Source organism: Crocodylus siamensis, chromosome 5 (assembly GCF_052110815.1).
Source record: "Crocodylus siamensis isolate JL-2025a chromosome 5, ASM5211081v1, whole genome shotgun sequence".
Lineage (NCBI taxonomy): Eukaryota > Metazoa > Chordata > Crocodylia > Crocodylidae > Crocodylus > Crocodylus siamensis.
The window spans coordinates 8022296-8043252 of record NC_143399.1 but is presented as its reverse complement, the minus strand read 5'-3'; the positions used below and the strand labels follow the sequence as shown (position 1 = coordinate 8043252).

Genomic DNA, 20957 nt, shown 5'->3' with positions numbered 1-20957 from the left:
AAGAAGGATGTGGAGAAGCTTGAGAGAGTCCAGAGAAGAGCCACTCGCATGATCAGAGGCCTGAAGAGCAAGCCATACAAGGAAAGGCTGACAGATAAGGGACTGCTCAGCCTAGGAAAGAGAAGAGTTCTGGGGGATTTGGTGGCAGCTTACAAATATATCAGGAGCTAGGGGAACAACTGTTCACCAAAGCACCCCAGGGGAAAACCAGGACTAATGGTTATAAACTAGAAGAAGGTTTCAGACTGGATATAAGGCAAAACTTCTTTATGGTTCGTGTGAGCAGACTCTGGACTAGACACCCAGCGGGGTGGTGCAGGAGCCTACCCTGGAGATCTTCCAGGGGAGACTGGACCCTCACCTTGCTGGGGTTATTTGACCCCCACCACGGTCTTTCCTGCACAGAGCAGGGGGGCTGGACTCTATAATCTCACGAGGTCGCTTTTAGCCCTAAATGTCTGTGAGTCTGTAACTAGTTACATAAAAATCTTTTAGTCGCATATCCTGTATTACAGCTTTTTAAAATAAATAATCATTCCTCTTGCCATACCTTCTTGTTCCATCAATATTTATCTTTTCTTGTTCACTGGGCTTTTTCATTTTACCTCTAATCTGGAGTGGAGACCTGGGTTTCTGATGAGATGCATTCTTTAATCTATTTTTGGGACACCGAGGCACTGCTTGTTGCAGTACTTGTACTTCATAGTGTCATAGTTTCTAGGGTTGGAAGGGACCTGAGTAGATCATCTAGTCTGACCCCCTGCCATGGCAGGAAAGTGTACTGGGATCAAACGACCCCGGCAAGGTGTACATCTAACCTCCTCTTAAAGCCCCCCAGGGTAGGAGCCAGCACCACTTCTCTTGGAAGTTGGTTCCAGATCCTAGCCGCCCTGACCGTGAAGTAGCGCCTTCTGATATCTAGCCTAAATCTACCCTCTGCCAGCTTGTGACTGTTATTCCTGGTCACTCCTGGCAGTGCTCGGGGGAACAGGGACTTCCCCAGTGGCTGCTGATTTCCCCCCCCCCGACTAGTTTGTAACAGGCCACTAGATCCCCCCTCAGCCTTCTTGTGGAGGCTGAACAGGTTGAGGTCCTGTAGCCTCTCCTCATAAGGCCTTCCCTGCTGCCCCCTGATCATGCGAGTGGCCCTCCTCTGGACCCTCTCCATGTTGTCCACATCCCTCTTGAAGTGCGGTGCCCAGAACTGGACGCAGTACACCAGCTGTGGCCTGACCAGTGCCGCATGGGGGGGAGGATCACCTCCTTGGACCTGCTTGACATGCATCTGTGGATGCACGACAGGGTGTGGTTGGCCTTCCTGACTGCATCCCCACACTGCCAGCCCATGTTCATCTTGGAGTCAATGATGACTCCAAGATCCTTTTCTCCCTCTGCACTGATGAGAAGGGAGTTCCCCAGCCTGTAGGTATGGTGCTGGTTCTTCCTCCCCAGGTGCAGCACCTTGCACTTGTCAGTGTTGAATCCCATCCTATTCTTGTCCGCCCACCCCTGTAACCTGTCTAGGTCAGATTGCAGTCTATCCTTCCCTTCTTGCATGCCCACATCCCCCCACACCTTAGTGTCATCAGCAAATTTGAACAGGGTGCTTTTTACCCCCTCGTCCAAGTCACTGATGAAGATGTTGAACAGTGCGGGCCCGAGGACCGAGCCCTGGGGGACCCCACTGCCCACATCCCTCCAGGCCGAAAATGACCCATCCACCACCACTCATGACCCGTCCACCACGACTCTCTGGGTGCGGCCCTCCAGCCAGTTGGTGACCCATCTGACTGTGTGGGTGTCGACACCACAGTCCCCCAGTTTCTTAATGAGAACAGGGTGAGAGATGGTGTCAAAGGCCTTCTGAAAGTCCAGGAAGACTATGTCCACTGCTACCCCTGCAGCTAATGGTTTGGTGATCTGGTTGTAGAAGGCCACCAGGTTGGTCTGACAGGACCTGCCACTAATGAACCCTTGTTGGTTGCCGCTAAGCATGACCTCCCCTGCTGGCCCCTCGTGGATATGTGCCAGAATAATTTTCTCAAAAAGCTTGCCCAGGATCAAGGTAAGACTAACTGGCCTATAGTTTCCCGGGTCCTCCTTCTTCCCCTTTTTGAAGATGGGAACCACATTGGCCCTTTTCCAGTCCTCTGGCACCACACCAGAGCACCACAAGTGCTCGTAAAGCCGTGCGAGGGGTCCTGCAATGACCTCAGCCAACTCGTTTAGTACTCTAGGGTGGAGATCGTCTGGACCGGCTGACTTGAATACATCCAGTCCCTCCAGAAGTTCCCTAACTAGTTCCTCACTAATCCTTGACCTAGGTGTGGCTCCCCTGGGGCCTGAGGGGGGCCCAGCAGGGGGGGTGACTGTTCCGGTCCTGGCTCAGGAAAATGGAGGCAAAGAAATCGTTAAATACGTTGGCTTTGTCGTCTGGTGTGACGACCAAATTTTCTAACATGTCCCGCAGGGGCCCCACATTACCCAGAACCTTCTTTTTACCCCCAGGTATTTAAAGAGGGTCTTCTTATTGTCCTTAATCTGGGAAGCTAGTCCCAGTTCCATCTCTGCCTTGGCCTTCTTGACTGCCCCCCTGCATCCCCGAGCAACTGCAGTATAGTCCTCCCTGGTGATGTCCCCTCCTTTCCATTGGGTGTACGCCTCCCTTTTAGCTAGGAGACATTCCCGGATGCTTTTTGTGAGCCATGGGGGCTTGTGTACCCTCCTGCTCCCTTTGATCCGCATTGGGATTACCTCCCTTTGGGCTTGGAGGATCATCTCCTTAAGGAGCGACCACTCTCCTTGGACACCTGGCTCCCCTCCCCTCCGGGACCTCAGTGCTTCCCCGACTATTCTCCTTGGCTCATTGAAGTCCGCCCTCCTGAAGTCTAGGGCTGCTGCCTTGCTGCAGGCCTTTGCCACCTTGCGCTGGATGGTGAATTCCAGCAGGCGATGATCACTGTCACCCAGGTGGTCGAGCACCCGCAGCCTTCTCACCAGGTCGTCTCCCGTGGCCAGCACCAGGTCCAACAAGGTGTCTACCCTGGTGGGGCTGTGCACCTCCTGGGTTAGGTTCCTAGCCCAAATGCAGGACCTTCATCTATGTGAGTGGTCAGATCTGGCTGACTGCTCTTCCCAGCAGATGTCTGGGAAGTTCAGGTCCCCCATGACTACCACATCCTTAGACTTCGCTGCCTCCATGAGCTGACCTGAGAATTCCTGGTCAAGCTCTTGGATTTCATTATGTAAAACTCAAAATATTTCTTGTGCATTTCCTTGGAGTGCTGCATGTCAATATTTTAATTAAAAAAGGGATAAAAAACTGGAAATGCTGAGAGTACTGCTAATGTTATTACTTTGATTGCTATACCCAGGTGTTTTCCCTTTCACGTCTTACTTCTCATCTAGAACCCATCTCAGTTCTAGAATGGGTTCTTCCACACTTTCAGCGAATACATTTTAAAAGTAGAACATGAAGCTGCTCTTAAGGACTACTCTCCAGATATTGCTTCCGTTTTCTTTTGGGTACCCCGGTCTCCTTTGATCAATACATGATTCCGTAAGTTTTTTTCTTTCATTACCCCATTGATATTGCTACAGCAAGAACATCCTTCCTTCTGAGATGCATCAAGTGCCACACCCGAATGCACGGTCCATTCGTCTGCTATATCAAAATGTTCTTAGATGAAACAGAGCATCCCTCCTCTCCCCAGACAGCAGGATGCTTGTGCCAGAAATATGAAAGGGAGGATTATGGGGAAAATCCTAACCATAGTAATTTAACAGTCACTGTATTTGAAAAACCATTGAGACCATGCTTTAAAATCAACGTCGTTAAAAAATAATCCAATCCATCATCATTAAAGCTTAATTTTTTTGACCTATTCTTTAAAAAGCGTCTTCTGGTTACTTCTAACTAGCAATAATCAGTACCTTCTTCATGAAAATATAAGGCAAAGGGCTAGCTGCTAGGCTGAACTTCCGTAAGAGTCTGCTCAGATTTGTGCTGAAATGTTGTACATTGGCATTCCTGCTACTGTGACCTGAGTGAACACTGTAACCAGAAATTTCATTTTTGGTATAATGAATTCATAAAAATTACTGAGGTTTTGTAAGGTACTTGAGAGATTCAGGTTAACGGAATGAATAGATCTTATGCAGGAAATGGATTTCCTGTGTAAGGATATATTTTTAAAAATGTCATCATTTTATTTTTGTTCTGAAGCAGGATGAGAGAGCCATCTGAAAAATCCCATAAACTAATGAACCAAAAAAATCTTTTGTTCTCTTGAAATATTTCATTTTGACTTTGACCTTTTATTTTTTATTTTAATCACCTTAATATTCTAAATGAAAAGCTACTTTTGACGCAAAACTAGAAACTCTAATTTAGGAGTGTTTTGGAGTATTTTAAAGCAGTTTTCCAAAATAATTGCTAATGAAAAATTGGTTGAAATATAAATCCTTTTCTGTAAACCATTTCACTTTTAACAAATTGAGGTTCTTGTCTGTTTTGTTTTTAAAGAATAAAACAAAGCGCTTGTATTTGGTTAAAAAAAACCCCAAATTCCCAACCTCATTTAAGGAAGAAGTGCGTTCAGGGTCCTGACCCTTGAAGTCAGTGGGTACAAGGTCATTTTTTGTGCCTTGTGGATTTATTTTGAAATCGAAGGACATCGTTGTAGTGTTTTTCTTTCTTTTCTTAACTCATTTGGGATGAGTACTTTTGGAATTTAGTGACGTTAACTTAAAAAAAAAATGGGGACTAATTTTACTTGCTTTTTCACCCCTAGTTTTTGTCTGGAATCTTGGGGATAGTGAAATGGGTTTTTTGTTGCGTGTTGTGTTTTTTTTTTTTTTTTTTTTTGACTTCGTCTTTTTATTTGTGATGTTAAGGTATTTAGTGAGGAAAGTTGCTGAAAAAATTGTATGCATTTTGCAAAATAGGGCACTTCACACTTAAGCTTCCTAGCTCCTACGTTGTACACTTGCAGTGAGGGAAGATCTGACACCTGATTAACCTGAATATAGAAAAAAGTTGCTAATATGATTTTGGTGACATGTTTTCTCTTTGTCTCCTTGCAGGAGAGATCAAACGCATTTTAGAGAATGAACTTCAAATTCCTGCATCTAAAATGTTGCTTAAAGGATGGAAGACCGGAGATGTAGATGATAGTGTAAGTTTTTCCTACAGTTTTACCAAGAAATTATTCAAATGTTTCCAACAAAATGAATGCATGTAAGCGACAAAGTTTTTGGGTAAATCCGATATCTTTTATTAGACCAGCTACACCCCTGCGTGTGTAGGTGAGGATTACAAATGAAGAGATTAGATTTCTAATAGTATTACTAGAAATCTCAAATGTCAAACTAACGTAAGAAATCAATTCACTTAAACTTTGTAATGGGATTACATGAGATTTCCCCCTGAATTTCTGTGGTCAGTGTGGTATGACATTTGTGCCTGCAGAAAGCAAATTATTAAATTAGCAATAAGGAATGAATCTTTAGGCAAAATATTTTATTATTCTGTAGCATTATTAAGCTATACACACTTAATAGAATATATAACTTTATATATATAACAAGAGAAAAATGGTCTTGGGATTTTCAAACACTGCAGTATTGTATAAATTATAATGTATAATTTTTAATTCTGAACATTTTTTTTCAGACTGTTTTAAAAACTCTACATTTGCCAAAAAACAACAGTCTTTATGTTCTAACACCTGAACTGCCCCATCCTTCAAGTAATTCTGGGTAAGACTTTCTCATAAACTATACCAACATGAACTTATCTGCAGTTCTATGTTACTTTTGTGAAAAAATCTGGAATTCAAAAGAGCATCTGTTTTTATACGAGTAAAACTATGTACCCTTATAACAACTGTGCTAGTCTAAAACATTGACTTACAGGTCAGATTTACAACCTCGAAATTCATTTGTTTAAAAAAAAAAGATTTGGAAGAATAAATTCTCTACCCCTTGTCTTCACTGGAGTCTAACTGTATAAAGTGTACATACGGAGTTTTACACTTCATCATTGTGGATGAATATATGTGCAAATGCAGTTTTGCGCACACAGAGCAGAAGATGGCCTTTAAAGATGTATCTTATGTAAGGTTTTTTTCTTTAGATATAAGTATCTATAAAACATCATCAGATCACCAGCAGTTCAGCATTATTCCTTTCCAAATAGTTAAGATTTTACCTTAGGCTGTCACCTCTCACTGGACTTGTGGACTTTTGCATGTAGGTGATAATGCCAGATAATTTCTCTCAATTAAAGGAAATGAAGTTATCTTCTGTGTTGCTCTTTTCTGCTTTACATCATTAAATAAAAACCAATAGCATTAAAATAGCTTATTGAATAACGCTGTTTTGAAAATGAATTATTCTGTTAAAAATGAAATGCAACTATCTCAGTCATCAATTAATATATTATTCTTATGGTCTGGTCTGGTCACCAGAACTTGTCTTTGGCAGGTACTTCTTTTGTAGTATGAATTTTACTAGTAAAAATGTAGTTAACATTATTACATAGCCACCAGGGGGTGCACAGTAATTGAGTCTAATAGAATATAATGTCCTACCAACAGAACAAGCAAATAGGAACAGTTGCATTGTTACTCATTCAAACCACACATCACTGATAAAATAAATTGCAGTCATGTTGTCTTAAGAAGTAATTATTTTTTCTTTTACTGTTATTGGGTGTTAGCTTACTGGGGTCTCTGTAGAGATGGTTACAAATACAGATATGTTACCAGTAATGATAATACTTGAAAATCAATTGAAGAGCAAAAATTCTGCATTGTAACTAGTAAGAATATAAAAGTATTACTTTAAGCTACTTGTGTCTCACAGAGGGAATGAAAGTGCTAGCTTGGATTTTTAAAAGCCCCCAGGAGAATTATTTTCACTCAAATAATTTTAATAGGAGTTGGGCACCTAATTCCCTTAGGTGTCTTTGGATTCCTTTTGAATCCAAGCCTCTGTGCACAGTGCTCACAGTAGTAGTTGATGATGGTGCTGCTTTGAATCAAATTTTTAAATTTGAGAATTCTACGTGAGCAATTGTTTAAAGGAAAACTAGGATCATAGGGAAGTCGGGCTGGGCAGGACCTCACAAGGTCATCTGGCCCAGCCCCCTGGTCAAGACAGAATCAGCCCCAACTAAACCATCCCGGCCAAGTGTCTGTCTCACTTGCTCTTGAAAACTTCCAAGGATGGAAGTTTCTCTAGGTAGCCTCTTCTAACTGGGGTACAGCAGAGTGTTATGAGTAAGCAGGTGTGTAGGACATGAAGGAGGAAATGGGCTTGACGATAAAGAAGGGTGGATAATACGGGTTCAGAAATCATTTTTAAAAATCTTTAGATAAATGTCCTCCCTGCGCTATTGGAGAGTATTACTAAAGAAAACTTCTGCTGTAGAGCCATACTAGTTCAGCAGAGGTATACAGATGTATGTGATGTTAATTTAAAATTGAAAAAAAAATAGAGGGACAGAGAATCATGCATAGCATAAACTTTGTGGTAGTTCTTTAACTTTAGGGCACTTTTCCATTCTTGGATTATCAAGCCTAGATGTATTAACTTTTTTGACATGGCAAATGGTGTATTTTAGGAGTACAGATTTTTGGACAGAAGCCATGTTTAGGGGTGATGTGATTATGTTATGATTTTATTAGTGTTCTTCTTATAGGCAGGAATTATAGTCATAAATGAGCAGTTGTGTATATATAAAGTAGTGGACAAATAGCTAAAGCTGTATGGGTAAATGTTCTTGATTTTGAGCCCTCCCACTCCCCCACCCCCAGTGTTAATTGCAATGCAGCATTTTTACATCAGTTCTGAAAGTTGAAAACTTTTGGACCAGGTCTGGTTGCACATTATTTATTATTGAAAATCTAATTTTGTATAAGTGTTCATAGCTTAGAGGGATGCTCATTTTTAAATGTTATTTATTGAATTCAGATACAAGATGCAGGCTTTAAAAGGATATTTACTTTATTTCGTAGTCCTGTATATTGAATGAAAAAAATATTGATCACTTTAAAGTGTTCAAACGCACAATATAAAAGAATACTGTAGTAAAATTAGGGTGACATTGTCACTACTTTACAGTTGAAACTCGTTTCCTGGTGGAAATTATTTTGTAGTATTTTAAAGATGAGTTTGGAAGCTTTGAGATGCTAAATGATGATTAATTAGTGGATACTTAAACATTTATAATTTGAAGGCTAGATCATCTCCCTGAAGTCATAAATTCTAGATGAAAAGGGAAGCTTGTCTCCAATTAAAGCATCAATGGAGATCAAAACACATCTAATTGAAGCAATGTACCAAACCCAGTTACACTGTTTACTGCCTACTGATAGGTCAGTGTTTATTTAGATTAGTTTGTTAGCATCACACTTTTTTTTTAAATTGCAGATAACATCTATTCATTGATGGATGTTAAGGAACTTTGCCACATATTCAAGAGTCTGCCATCTGCCTTTTTCTTCAAATGCCCTTATAATTTCCTGTAGAGATAAATAATCTTGACTTGTAATATCTCCAGAAAAGTGCAGTATTTCAAAAGTCTGAATTTCCAGCCCATGACCTTTTGGCATTCATGCCCTTTTTTGTTTAAAAAAAAAATTCTGGCCATTACTCTACAGACTTGTACCTTGTGCCTGTCCCTGGCACTGAAGGATAATCATGTCTACAAATATACTTCCCCCATCTGTTCCTATGCTTCAAGGTTGGCTGACGCAGACTGGCTGAGGAATTTAACACCTCAGCTGATCAAGGCTAGCATTTAAACATTACAGCAAAGTGATTATGCAGTTTAAACAAAAAACCTGGTAGGATATCTGCAACCATTCATGGTGTGTCAGACCAGCAAACATTTTATAGTCAACACAAGTACAGTGAATTGCAACTGAATGGTGGTAAAACCAAGGGTACAGGTTGTGATTTAGCTGCCAAATGTTGTGGAAGTTGGAATTATAACAAGCCAGCAGCATGGCAATAGTAACCACAACTTGCTATACTGACACATTTTAGAAAAAGAAATGTTAAAGACCAGTCAAACGTACATGACCTGCTTCTACAATTTTAGTATGTTCCCTTTGCCATATTTAGCTATCCATAAAAGACAATCAAAAGACAATGGAAACGCAGGATGCTACAGTGTGCCTGTCTTACAACACTGAATAATAAATTCCTTGGCAACTATTCTGCTATTTCTGGGGGCTACCTTATGCTACCTCTATTTCTTACTGCATCCAAACGGGCCAAACCAAGGGTGGAAAGGAAGTATTGGCAAACACAGTACAGAGAAAGCAAAGGGATGGCTGAATGGCTTGCTGTGTGGACCCAAGGATCCTCTTGTATCTTCCCCTTTCCTTGCCGTGCATGGTCACTCCATCTCCAGGGGCTCTTATTCCTGTATGAATCTCTCTGACACCAGATTTATCAAGTTGTTCTATAGGCCTAGGGACAGAAATTGCACATAAACCGGTAGAAGTTATTGGAAACTGGTTCAAATCTGTAACACAATAGATATTCAGTGCATATAAACCACTTTCAAATGACCAAGATGGTTTTAAGATAAACTTGGATGGATGGAGTCTCAGACTGCACTGACTTAGGTTGAATCAGTTTATTGAACTTCTGTCCCACATCCCCCCCCAGAGTTAATTCACAATCCCCCAGCATCCCAAGATGCTTTGCAGCTCCCCTGCAAGCCTTGATCTACCCTCGCAGGGTGGGCAGGCTAGCCTTGGCTCCAAGCTGTCTGCTCTAGCTGAGCAGGCAGGCGTGCTCTTAGCACCCTCTGGCTTCTGGCCTGAGCCACTGCAGGCATGTAGCTGCATTTCTGGAGTCAAAAGTGAATGTTCATTTGCTATTGGTTCACTCTATGCATTTTAGACTAACCTGCCACTAAATCAGTTAAGCCTCAGGCTTTTTGACTGTCTGTACATAGTCTAGGTGATCTGGTATGTTTCTGTGAATTATGTTCTGTGAATTACTGGAAGGTCTGAGGCTTCCTATTTCTAGTTACAGTACCATTAAATTACCTGTAGCAATTAAAAACTGTTTACTATGTAGGCTTCTGTAAAGGATTTTTGTAAACAGTGTATTTCCTTTAACTCAAAATATATGAGCAGGTAAATCACGTGGATAGATAGAAATTTTGAAAAAGTATCTTCAGAGTAATAGCCTGTTCATTCATTACATGCGTTTTAAGATTGTTACAGAGCAGTGGTGATTATGACATGGTGCCTTGGTGTATGCTAACAACTGTAGCAGAGTGTTAATTAAGAACGATGTAATCTGCAACTCCAATTATTAGTATTGTCTGTTTAGCTGGACAGGAGCAGTGCCTTGCTTTAGTTACTTTGAAAGCTTCAATAATAATAATGGTAAGATTAATGTTTTATTTTCACATCTGCTCATGAGACAGTTTTAAAATCCTGAAGTTTAAAATGCAGTAGAATGTAAACAGAAGAGCTGCTGCTCATTTACATGTTAGCCAGATTTTCTAACTGATTGCTGTTTGAACCTAATCTGCCATCGCCTGCAGCATTAGCTACAACAAACATTACATTTACATACTGATTTCTTATTTTGTTTTAATGTAAATAATCTGTAATTACAGTAAATTTGGACTTCTGTTGACACGAGCTTGTAGAAATCTGTAAGTTTAAAATGGAAATGTTAATTACCATGTGTCATACCTATTTATATAATATTCTGGGATTTTGGGAGGGCTCAAAAAAATCTTGCCTAATGGGGAAAAATTAGTGAATTTCATAAAAAGAATGATAAGAATTGAATGAAAAGAGAACATTTGGAAAATACTAGCAGAGGTGAATTTTGATTTTTTTTTTAACAATTTTTAGTTTCTTGGATAATTTTAACTGGAACAGATACAAGGAATAGCTAGTAGGATAGTTCAAGGAATGGAGACTCTTCCTTATGGGATGAAATTAAAAGAGCTTTGCTTGTTTAGCTTAGCAAAATGGAGGTTGAGAAGAGAGATCTTTTACTTTTTATAAAATACATTTACAGCATTAATATCAGTGAGGAATAAACTATTTCAGTTAGAGAACAACAGCATGAGATGAAATGGCTACAAATTGGTTATGAACCATTTCAGACAGGAAATTAGAAGAATGTTGCTAACAATTGGAAGGAAGAAGGTGTGGAATGCTCTTAACAGAGCAAAGGGGACAGTGAGCTTGCCTAGGTTCAGGAAGGGGGTTGACAGGTTTAGGGAAAGGAGATAGGAAAGGGTTGTTCTTGGATCAAAAAGCAATGCTTGTGATATGTGAATTCAAGTATTTGATAGCTCTTTGGCAACTCTCTCCTCAGATGAGAGATGTTCAGGGTTTCTGCTAGTTGCCTGTAGAGGACAGAGAGGATTTTTTTTTTTAAATCAATCCCTCATGAATGTTGGATTGGTATCCCTACCCCTCTTATGAAGCATTAAACCTTGACCACAATAAGAGATGGAAGATGGGCTATAGTGGATGATTTTTAATACTCTCAAGATAAATGACTGCCTGTGAATGCAGGAGACTGGCCTTGATGGCCCAAGACGTTACTTTGAGTCCTATAGTTCTATAATTTCATGTTGGATAAGTCCACTCTTGTTATTTCAAAGAATGCCTAGGGCTTTGAAATGTTAGTTTGCCAACAAATGCATAGAAAATAACCCTTGAGGCTTTCATGTGATATATAACCAAATTATTTTGCATATAAAAAGAAATTAGTTTTTTAATCAGGATTTTACAGTGTTATACAATAACTAGAAAATGGGTAATTTAATGTGATGAAAAATTAAAGAAAAAATTAAAATACTGTAATTACTAACCAACTTCCTCAGCTTTGCATAGGTAGAGTGTAAGCTTTATTTTCTGCTACCGGATTGGAAGTACCCCCACACAAAAATCCTTCAGACGCTAAGTTTAACTTTGAATAGTGTGATAGGTATGTTATATTGTGTTGTGCTGTGTTATGTTTATTTTTTAACTGTGTGCATAAGATAATTACCAAAATATACCATGTATGTTTAACCAAGTAGTTGCAGTTGGAGCATTGAGAGAGAGATTTCTGATGTAAAAAACCCCCCACAACCTTTTATTAATTTTAAGCACGTTAGGCAGATTTTAACCTCTTTTTGGGTAGGGGATCATCTTTTTCTGTGTATTTCATCATGCCAACCTCACTTGATCCCTAGTTTATGATGATGGCTTCTAGGCTCTTGGAGAATACAAATAATAAGTAATATAAGTGATAGTACTTGTGAAAACTTACTTGTTTGAGCCTTCATTGCTCATAGGGAGAAGCTTCCCTTCAGGCCACAAACTTCATATTCCAGTTCCTGGATTTGGTTATCTCAGGGACATGCATACTCAATTGCCATGGTGTATGGGACGTGGCATTATGGAGTTTCTTGCCCCCACACTGACCATGAAACATGCAGTTGTTTCAGCCAGGAATGCAATAAATGGGAATATGAAGTCCATCAATCAATAAGGAGTCTTTTGTGAGTCAGGGTGTGCAGAATGAGGACACAGTTCTAGTATTAGTTGATGATTTTTTAATATGTTTCTGTCCATTAACTGAGACTCAGATCTTGACCCCATTAAAATTAATGGTAAGCTCCTCCCAGACCTCAGTGGGAAACAGAATTTAGCCCAAATCTTTGTTAATCTTTTATCTGGAAGAGACTATTTTGCTTTAACTGATCACATTTGAAGGAAACACTTGTGCTAAGATTTTAAAAGATGGGTGCCATCCATAAAGTTAGGCTCCTAAATACAGATTTAGGTACCTTTAAAAAAAATCCTCATTTTCAAGCGTGTGGATCCCCCAGTAATTAACTGAGGCTGTAGAGTGGATCCTCAAAAATGCTGAGGAACTTCTCATTTCTCAGACCCTTTAGGATCAGAATTACTTGTTTAGTTGCTTGTCTAAGGAGTTGGGAGCCTTCCTTCAAACACCTGTTTTATTAACTTGTCTATAACTTGAAATGGTTTTAGATATACTTTTAATTCAGGGTCTAAATAATTAAACTGTACTATTCATGTCTTAATACATTTTTGAAGAATAGGTACTTTAATAGCCATATACTTCAGCCAGGATTGTTGGAAGCAACAAGTGATTTTTTTGATACATCAGTTTTTGTGGCATTAGTTTGTGACCATAGTTTAAAAGAGCCTGAGTTGGAGAATATACTGAGAATCCAACCACTGACAGTGTGAAGAAGCCAGTTGTCTTAGTAGGGCAGCCATGACTGACACACAAAAAATGACTAGTTGTTTTTGAAAGTCTTGGTCTTAAATTTTTTATACTTTTCATGTAAAATAGCCAGATGAGAAAATAAGAGGAAAAACATTTCCCTGTATATCTCCTACTCCAGCAAAATTCAAATAAGATACTGCGTGAGGAAAGAGTGGCGAACTGTCCCCTGATGAAGAGCATTTCTGGTTAATGATCACATTTTCAGCCAATATATCACTGGAATTGATGTCCTTAAAAATTCCTGAGATAGATAGATAGATATAGATAGAGAGGTAGAGAGAGAGAGAGATAGCTACAGATATAGATATGTGTTGACTTCTGATTCAGGGAAATAGAAAGCAAGTGTTAACAACTGCAGAAAACTTTCAAAAAAAAGTAGGAAGGAGCTGTAACAAGCACTCCTAGTATATTCCAGTTTAATTTGTGTATGTCAACTTCACATGCTGACATTTTCCCAACAAAGTTATGTGTCGTTTGAAAGTCTAAAATGTTAGAGAAGGATAAAGATGTGAAAAAGATGACCAGAAATGTTGGTGCTGCAGTCTTGCTAAAGCAACCTGGCTTTTGCCATAATAAATGTAACACAGACATAATGATCGATTGATAAGTCTAATAAGAATGGGCCACAAAAGGAAACATACAGGTACACAGTCTTAATTTAAGTTCAGAAATTTGAAAATGTAACAGCTTTGCTGACAGCAGACATGTGAGGTACTTCCTAAAGTTGTGTTGGCTTCAGGGAAATGCCTGCTTACGATTGTGGGAATCCATGCAGGAAGACATTGTTTCATTTGTCATGCAAGTGCAGTGTCTCCAAGTACCGATCGTTCAAAGGCAGCAGTCGGTAACCTTTCTGGGCAGGAGTGACCCAGTTTCGGTCAGGCGGACAGGTGCTAGGACCTAGCCATTGCTGTCACTTTTCCCTGAATGGCAGGGCTGAGTGACTGTTGCTGGAAGCCCCCTGCCACAGAAGCCCCATGTCCACAGGCTTGATCATGTGGCACTGTGGAACGGATCAGGCCTGGGACCTTGGGTTGCTGACACCTGTTCTAAGACATTGTGCTTTCTGAACAGGAACAAAATTTAAGACCACAACTATCCAGTCCCTGACAAGGGAGTGCTTTGGGTTGCATAATCTGTTGGTTTTTTCTTGACCAATTTCCAATTATCAGAATCGGTTGCATGTATTGACATTAGGTATGACTTCCAAGGGACTTGATGGATGTTCTTAGGAAGCCTCCAGGACGTCATTCCCAAAAGCTTGGACTGTGTTTTGCGAAAAAGCAGTGGGTCTTAGTGAATGGGGCAAACACCCCTTGTGCGAATGAATGAAACGCCCCTTGTGCTGCCACCCCGTGTGCACAATGAAAGAAACTACGTATTCGGGAATGGGGCAAACACCCCCTGTGCTAATTTTGGGAAGGGAGGAGGTGAAAAAAAACAGCTGCTGCTGCCGGCTGCACGATCACAACTGTGAACATGCAGCAACTGAAAGTTGCCACTGTGCCTGTCCCCTGGGCACCTGGCTGTGTCCCTGCACCACTGCAAAAGAGGCGTGTTTCGTGGCCTGAGCAAGATTATAGTAGGCAAGATTATGTGCAATAAGTTTGCAGGACTGGCTTTTAACTTTTGTTGCTTAATTGTTCAGGAGTGTTAGAACAATTTATTGTAAAATGATGCTGTAAAAAGCATGCATATCTGTATGTGTGTCCATCCATACTGGAACGTACAAATGACTGATAATTTCAAAGAGAGATGATTTTTAAAGACAGTAATGGAAGGAATAAAAAAGGACCAGGGTGTAATGGACTTTCCACTGAACTCTCTCCAACACATAAAAGCTAATACGGGCATTGCATTATATGTATGGTTGTGTTTTGCATTCCAGCCCATATTTTCTTTATTAATACTTGTTATAACAGTAAACACCAGTGACACTTCTTATTTTTTTTAAAATTAGGCTAACAGTCAGTCAGTTTTCAAAATCCAGACTCCATTATGAGGAAGTAAAAACGTGTTTAAGAATGTGTTTTTTCCAGAAAATATTTAATCTTTGTTGAAATACAGTTAACAATTTTAAAACTTTTTATAGAATTAGTTTGTAGGAGATGCAGTCAACTCCAGGTATGAAGTATAGAATTACTTGTTCACTTATGTACATGTCATGTGTTGTATCTTTATAATACTACAGTTATTAATGTTGTAAAAGACATTGGCTGGCTTCTGCAGTATTATCATGTATTTTTATTGTAAATTATGCTTGGGATTGGAAAAAGATGGAAATAAATTTGCTTAAACAGTTATTTTCTATCTGGGAACTTAACTTGAGATCTAAAACAAATTAATTTGTGGACATCTTCCAGTGAGTGTTGAATAAACCTTGTGTTGAAAAAATGGAGATCATAATTAGCTATTCTATGAAAAGAAAGCAAACTGGGGCTTTCATGTTACTATGAAAATCTTTCTTAAGGTATAATTGTGCTCATCAGCATGGGAGGTCTGCTCTTCAGTTTTTCTTCATTGTCAAAGGCAAATTTGGGTTTAAAGGGAAAACAGTAACCTGGAGCTGTGCAGATCTGAATGATCACAAGGTTTATCATTCTCAGAAGAGCAAGATACAGGAAAATAAAGTAGATAGACACTGTTTTGTTCAGCCGTCCTTGGAATAGATGAGTTAATATAAATACTGTGTTGGTGTTTTAGTATAACCTGTTTAGTAAATATAATTAAAGTAGCCTCATTCATAAAAACAATATTAGTTAGTTTTCTGTTTCTTATCTATCTGGATTTATGTGATCTGAATTATTCTATATAGGTGAAATCTTGCCCTGATTTACATTTCGGGAAGCCTTGCTGAAGTCACTGCAGGATTTGTCCTTCTGTATTTAAAATGGGTTTCCGATGTATAGTGTAGCTTGTTTGGCTGAATGTAGATATACTTGCAAGCCTGGTAATGAAATGATATATGTTCTAAATATAGCTAATATTTATGATAATGGCATAGCCTAATTTTTTTTCAAAATTGAGAGAATAAAACATAGCCTTTGAGGTGGCAGTCACCTTACCAGAGAAGGAGTTAGCAGGTTAGCCTTTGGTCATTCTCCGCATGCTCTCTTGTCTTTAGGAGCAGAAAAAGAGATGATAACATTGTGCCTAGACTTGTCCATGTTGGGTTTCGGCTACTCCTGGGGTTTTTGCAGCTAACGGTAAAGCAAGCTAGAACATGCTTATCCCTGATTTTCTTGTTTTTCTTTCAACCATTTCAGGGCCCTGCAGGAGTCATTAAATCAAAACTTCATGCTGATCATCACCCATCGAGAAGTCCAGCGGGAGTACAACCTCAACTTCTCAGGAAGCAGTACCATTCAGGAGGTTAGTTCTGTCTCACAGCTGAAGAATAAATGTAGCTCATTATATCTAATGTCAACTCTGTTAAAGAGGGCTTGTAGGTTCTGGTTGGAACTCCTTTGTTTCATTAATCAGTTTTGAGTTTTAATTAACTGGGTTGTCAAAGATTACTGTAGATAAGGTAAAAACCTGCCCTAGAATTTATACAAATAGTTTTCCTATTTAAAAGAAATAGATTTTCTGTAACATTTTATACTTTAAGAGTAAAATATATACATCATGTTAATTATGAAATTAGTTATTAAGGAGTTTAGAGGAAAGTTGGTGGTTGTTCAGGTGTGTTTGATGTTGAATCCCATAAAGTTATCTCTAACTTGCTTTCTCTTAACCTGCAGCCTTCCCATGTACTAAGAAAGTATGGCACTACTTTTTTCTCTTCCAGTACGTTAACTCTGGCTGGGTTGGAAGTGGTTTCTTTGTACAGACAATTTCACTGTTGTTCTCTAGAGTGGCCAGCAAGAGGTGTTGTCACAAAGAACAGTGTTGGAATTAAATCCCCTAGCAACAAATATTGTCTGTGATATACATCTTGACCCTCCAGTTATAGAACTGGAAACCCCTATTTCTTAACTCTTTTCAGTGGGAAAAGATTGTTGCCCATTGCTGTGCTTCACATGGCACCTAGTGCATAATCCATTTCTAAGAATCTGGCAAGTTTATTTTAGAAATGTGTTTGAATGATGAATCCTTACTATTTCCTGATGGCAGTTCTGAAAAGTAAATATTTGCTTTACATTTGAAGTACATATTTATTATTGGTCTGAGATTTTTCCCCTCGATCATTTTTGTAAGATTTAGCAAATTTTCTTAAATTTTTTTGCCATGCAATGCATGACAGAGTACTAGTTCCATAATATTACAGGAATAAGAACCCACACTAAGTGTACATTTGTCATCTCCTGTATAAATACTATTTTTTTCTGGGAATTCTAGCTGGGTCATTTTAAATTTGCTTGTCCCCCTCACTCCCCCACCTTGAAAAGATTCTCCCCCTTGTGAAAGTCTGTTGCCTTTAAAGCAGATGTTAATGCATTAAACTGCGTTTCAATGTAAATGCACAACCGCACTCTGTTGAAACTTATCTTTTCAGGAGGTACACTCTTCTAAATAAAAATGCCTTTTGAAGATTTCTGTAAATATGTTAAGAATGTGGATTTATGCTTTTTAATTTTAACAGTTAAAATGAAATTGACAGTCCTCAAAGGAAATTAATCTCGTACATATTATGTGTATCTTTTTTTATCCATGTTGTGAAAATGTTTTAATATGCTGTTTCTCCAAAGATTTTTGTTGCACTGAAGGAGTCTGAAACCTGATGCAGTGACTAAAAGAATATTGGGTATTTTTATGTTCACCGAAGATATCTTGTCTCTTGATGATGACAGAATGATTTCAGTGTCTTATGGTATTGGTACACAAAGGCAATTTCATTTAAAAACAAGCTGTTTAAAATTCAGGATTCCTGTTTAAACCAATAAAAGGAAGAAAATTCATTATTAAGTCCAACATGGAGTTCTTTACTCACCCTATTTTACTGTGTTGGGTAATGCCATTAGGTAAAGCACCACATTGGATGTAGAAAAATTATCCATGCAATTCTGAGCTGAAGCAAGTGTTTTAGAATAAAAAAAAGAACTCTAGATCTTCTTTCTTACTTCAGGCCCTTGCCTTGCAATTGAACAGGTGGACCCTTACATCTTAAACAGAGCCAGTGGGGATCTGCATGAGCCGAAGGGGCTGTTCATGTTGATCTAATTGCAACACCATGTCATTGTTTTGCATGTTAACTCTCTAATGCTTTTTCAGTTTTTGCATGTTAGCAAAGAATGAGAACCACAGCAAGAAACCGATTAATTTAGTGGCCTCATGATTTTTTGGGTGGCAGGGGGAAGATTGGTGATTTTTTGTTTCCTTGAGTTTGTTAGATTGTTCTTCACTCTCTCATTTGCACTTTAACAAATTAATAGTTTACTTTATCCCCTCTTATATTTTTGTGGTAGTTGAAATGCTTTATGCAAGTTGCAGTTGTCAACCACAAGGGGGCAGGAAGCACTATTCAATTATTACCTAAAAACACCATTCAGTGTTTTCAAATTAGCTTCTCCTATATTAACAAAAAGGAGTATAATGGCCAAGTTATTGTTTGATTTACAGATAATTGGCATATTGCAGGAAGGAGACTTAATTTCACCCTTTTAAATTAAACAGGGAGATTTAAAAAGACATAAAATATTCATTAATGTTCAGTGATTATAAAGCAGTGGCATATATTTATTCTACCTTTATTACTGTTTCGATGGGAAAATACTGCAAATATTTCAGAAATCGAGTTGGCCATACTGACAAGTTGAAATGTTTAAGCAGTGTTAATGCAATCTACTCACACCTTATATCCTATGCAGAAAGATTCAAAATGACTATATCAATTATTAAAAGAAATATTTAAAATTCTAGAAATGTTCCGTCGCTTGCCACAGTTGGATGCAACTGTCTCTCCAGGGCCTGTTGTTTGGGTTGTTAAATATATTTGAATGCTGCTGACTTGAAAAGGATAAATGTGTCTCTCTTCCCCGGACTATTTTTTAAATAATCTTTTAAAACTGTTGTGAATATTTTGCAGTGAGTTAAATCTGTCATGTTAACGGTCATCCTTTATGATTACTACTTCAGTTTTAGCTCTGTGCTTTTCTTTTAGACTGTATCTTAAAAATATCTAATAATTGGAGAATGGTTATTACAAGAATGCTTGTTATTTTACATATGTATTGCCCTACTAGAAATAATTGGGCAGATAATTTTACAACAGATGGATATAAGCCCCCAGAGTTCAGGTCTGGAACCATATTCTCTCCCTTCTTTATGTCCTGTATTTGGATTTGGGAGATTGTGTTAGGAATTTTTCCCTACATCTCCAGCTTTTTGTACAGAAACATCTAGGTGATAATTTATGGTTTTAACTGAATGTGGCTGTTAGTACTGTTTAAAAACAGGGTAAAAACTGGAATTGAAACTGTCTTTTTAGATGTGTGGGATTTGGGTGTGCATGTGAGAGAGAGAAAGGGGGAGGAGAGTTATTAACTTGGAAACTTAATGATACCAAGTTGGTCTAAATTGCAAATTAATTTGTCACAGGTTTCAAACATCTGTTTGTTCTTTTAAAATTGCTCTATTGAATTAGTCTTGACCAGATAGTGTATCAAGAAAACTCTTGATTGTTTTTTTCCCCCCTATAATCTTCATTTTCATGCAGAAATTAGCAATGTTTTGTTTAATTTATTTGGAGGCTCTAAATTCCTAATTTTTTTAATGAAAAGCCATTGTTTTATATAGCGAATTGTTTTAGAAAGGGTGATGAGAATTTTGTATGTTCAAGAGAATTTGTTAATTTGAGAGTTTGAATATTTTTGCATTGCTATGATAACTTGCATATGCCAGCGGCAGTTGGAAATTGAAGAGGTGTGAATATCCTTTGAATCTTGGAGCTATAAACAGGACTGTAGTTAGATGTGTGGGAATGACTAAAAATGGACTAATTATTGTAAGACATTACTGTGTTCAACATAGCTTGTTTTAGTGTCCATCCCCTTGAGCCTGTTTTCTTTTTATTTGGAGAAAAAGCTGCTTAATTTACTTTTCCAAACATTTAAGCTGATCTTTCCATCTGAAATTCCCTGTATATCTTCATTAATGGGCATGCTGTTCAAGGGAGAGGAAAGAAGTTTTTTATTTCTTTAGGAAAGGAGAGAGGTTGAAAACTTATTCTAAAAAGCAACTTTCTGCTCTCATCCAAATGAGGAACAGCCTAGCTAGGGTTAATAAATGAATGCTGCCTTAATTATTGTGACAAACTTTCTGATTCTGGTACTGTTTCTCTGTCACAAACAATAAAATACACATGCATTCATTGTAGTTTAAGTTGAGCTGAATAGAAAAATAACTTATTCATAACATTTTAACTATCCTGAGGCTTGCATTAAAAAGTATAACCGTTCCTATTTACCTATCGTATAGACTGTATTTGGCTTTGACAGACTTGTTTGAGATTCCTTGTGTCCAAGGCGAGGGAAGAAGCACCCAGTGTACACAAGCTGCAGCTGTTAAAGGGTGAAAAAAGTAAAATGTGCAGAAACCTGAAGTCTTCCTGAAAATGGATCTGTTCTTTTGCTTTCTGCTACTGGAAATGCCAGGCAAAACATATGTACCAGGCATTTTGAATCCTGGTAGAACATGATGTACACATAGAATGC

At 38.6% G+C, this 20957-nt stretch overlaps 1 protein-coding gene across 1 annotated transcript in view; it reads left to right on the top strand.

The window, feature by feature from the left end:
* Positions 1-20957, top strand: part of FAF1 (Fas associated factor 1) — a 301437-nt gene that overhangs the window by 88751 nt on the left and 191729 nt on the right. Inside the window, exons 5-7 of the mRNA XM_090047052.1 lie at positions 5086-5177; positions 5675-5760; positions 16569-16674. Coding sequence (XP_089903178.1) covers positions 5086-5177; positions 5675-5760; positions 16569-16674 — 284 coding nt within the window. The remainder of the gene's footprint in view (positions 1-5085; positions 5178-5674; positions 5761-16568; positions 16675-20957) is intronic.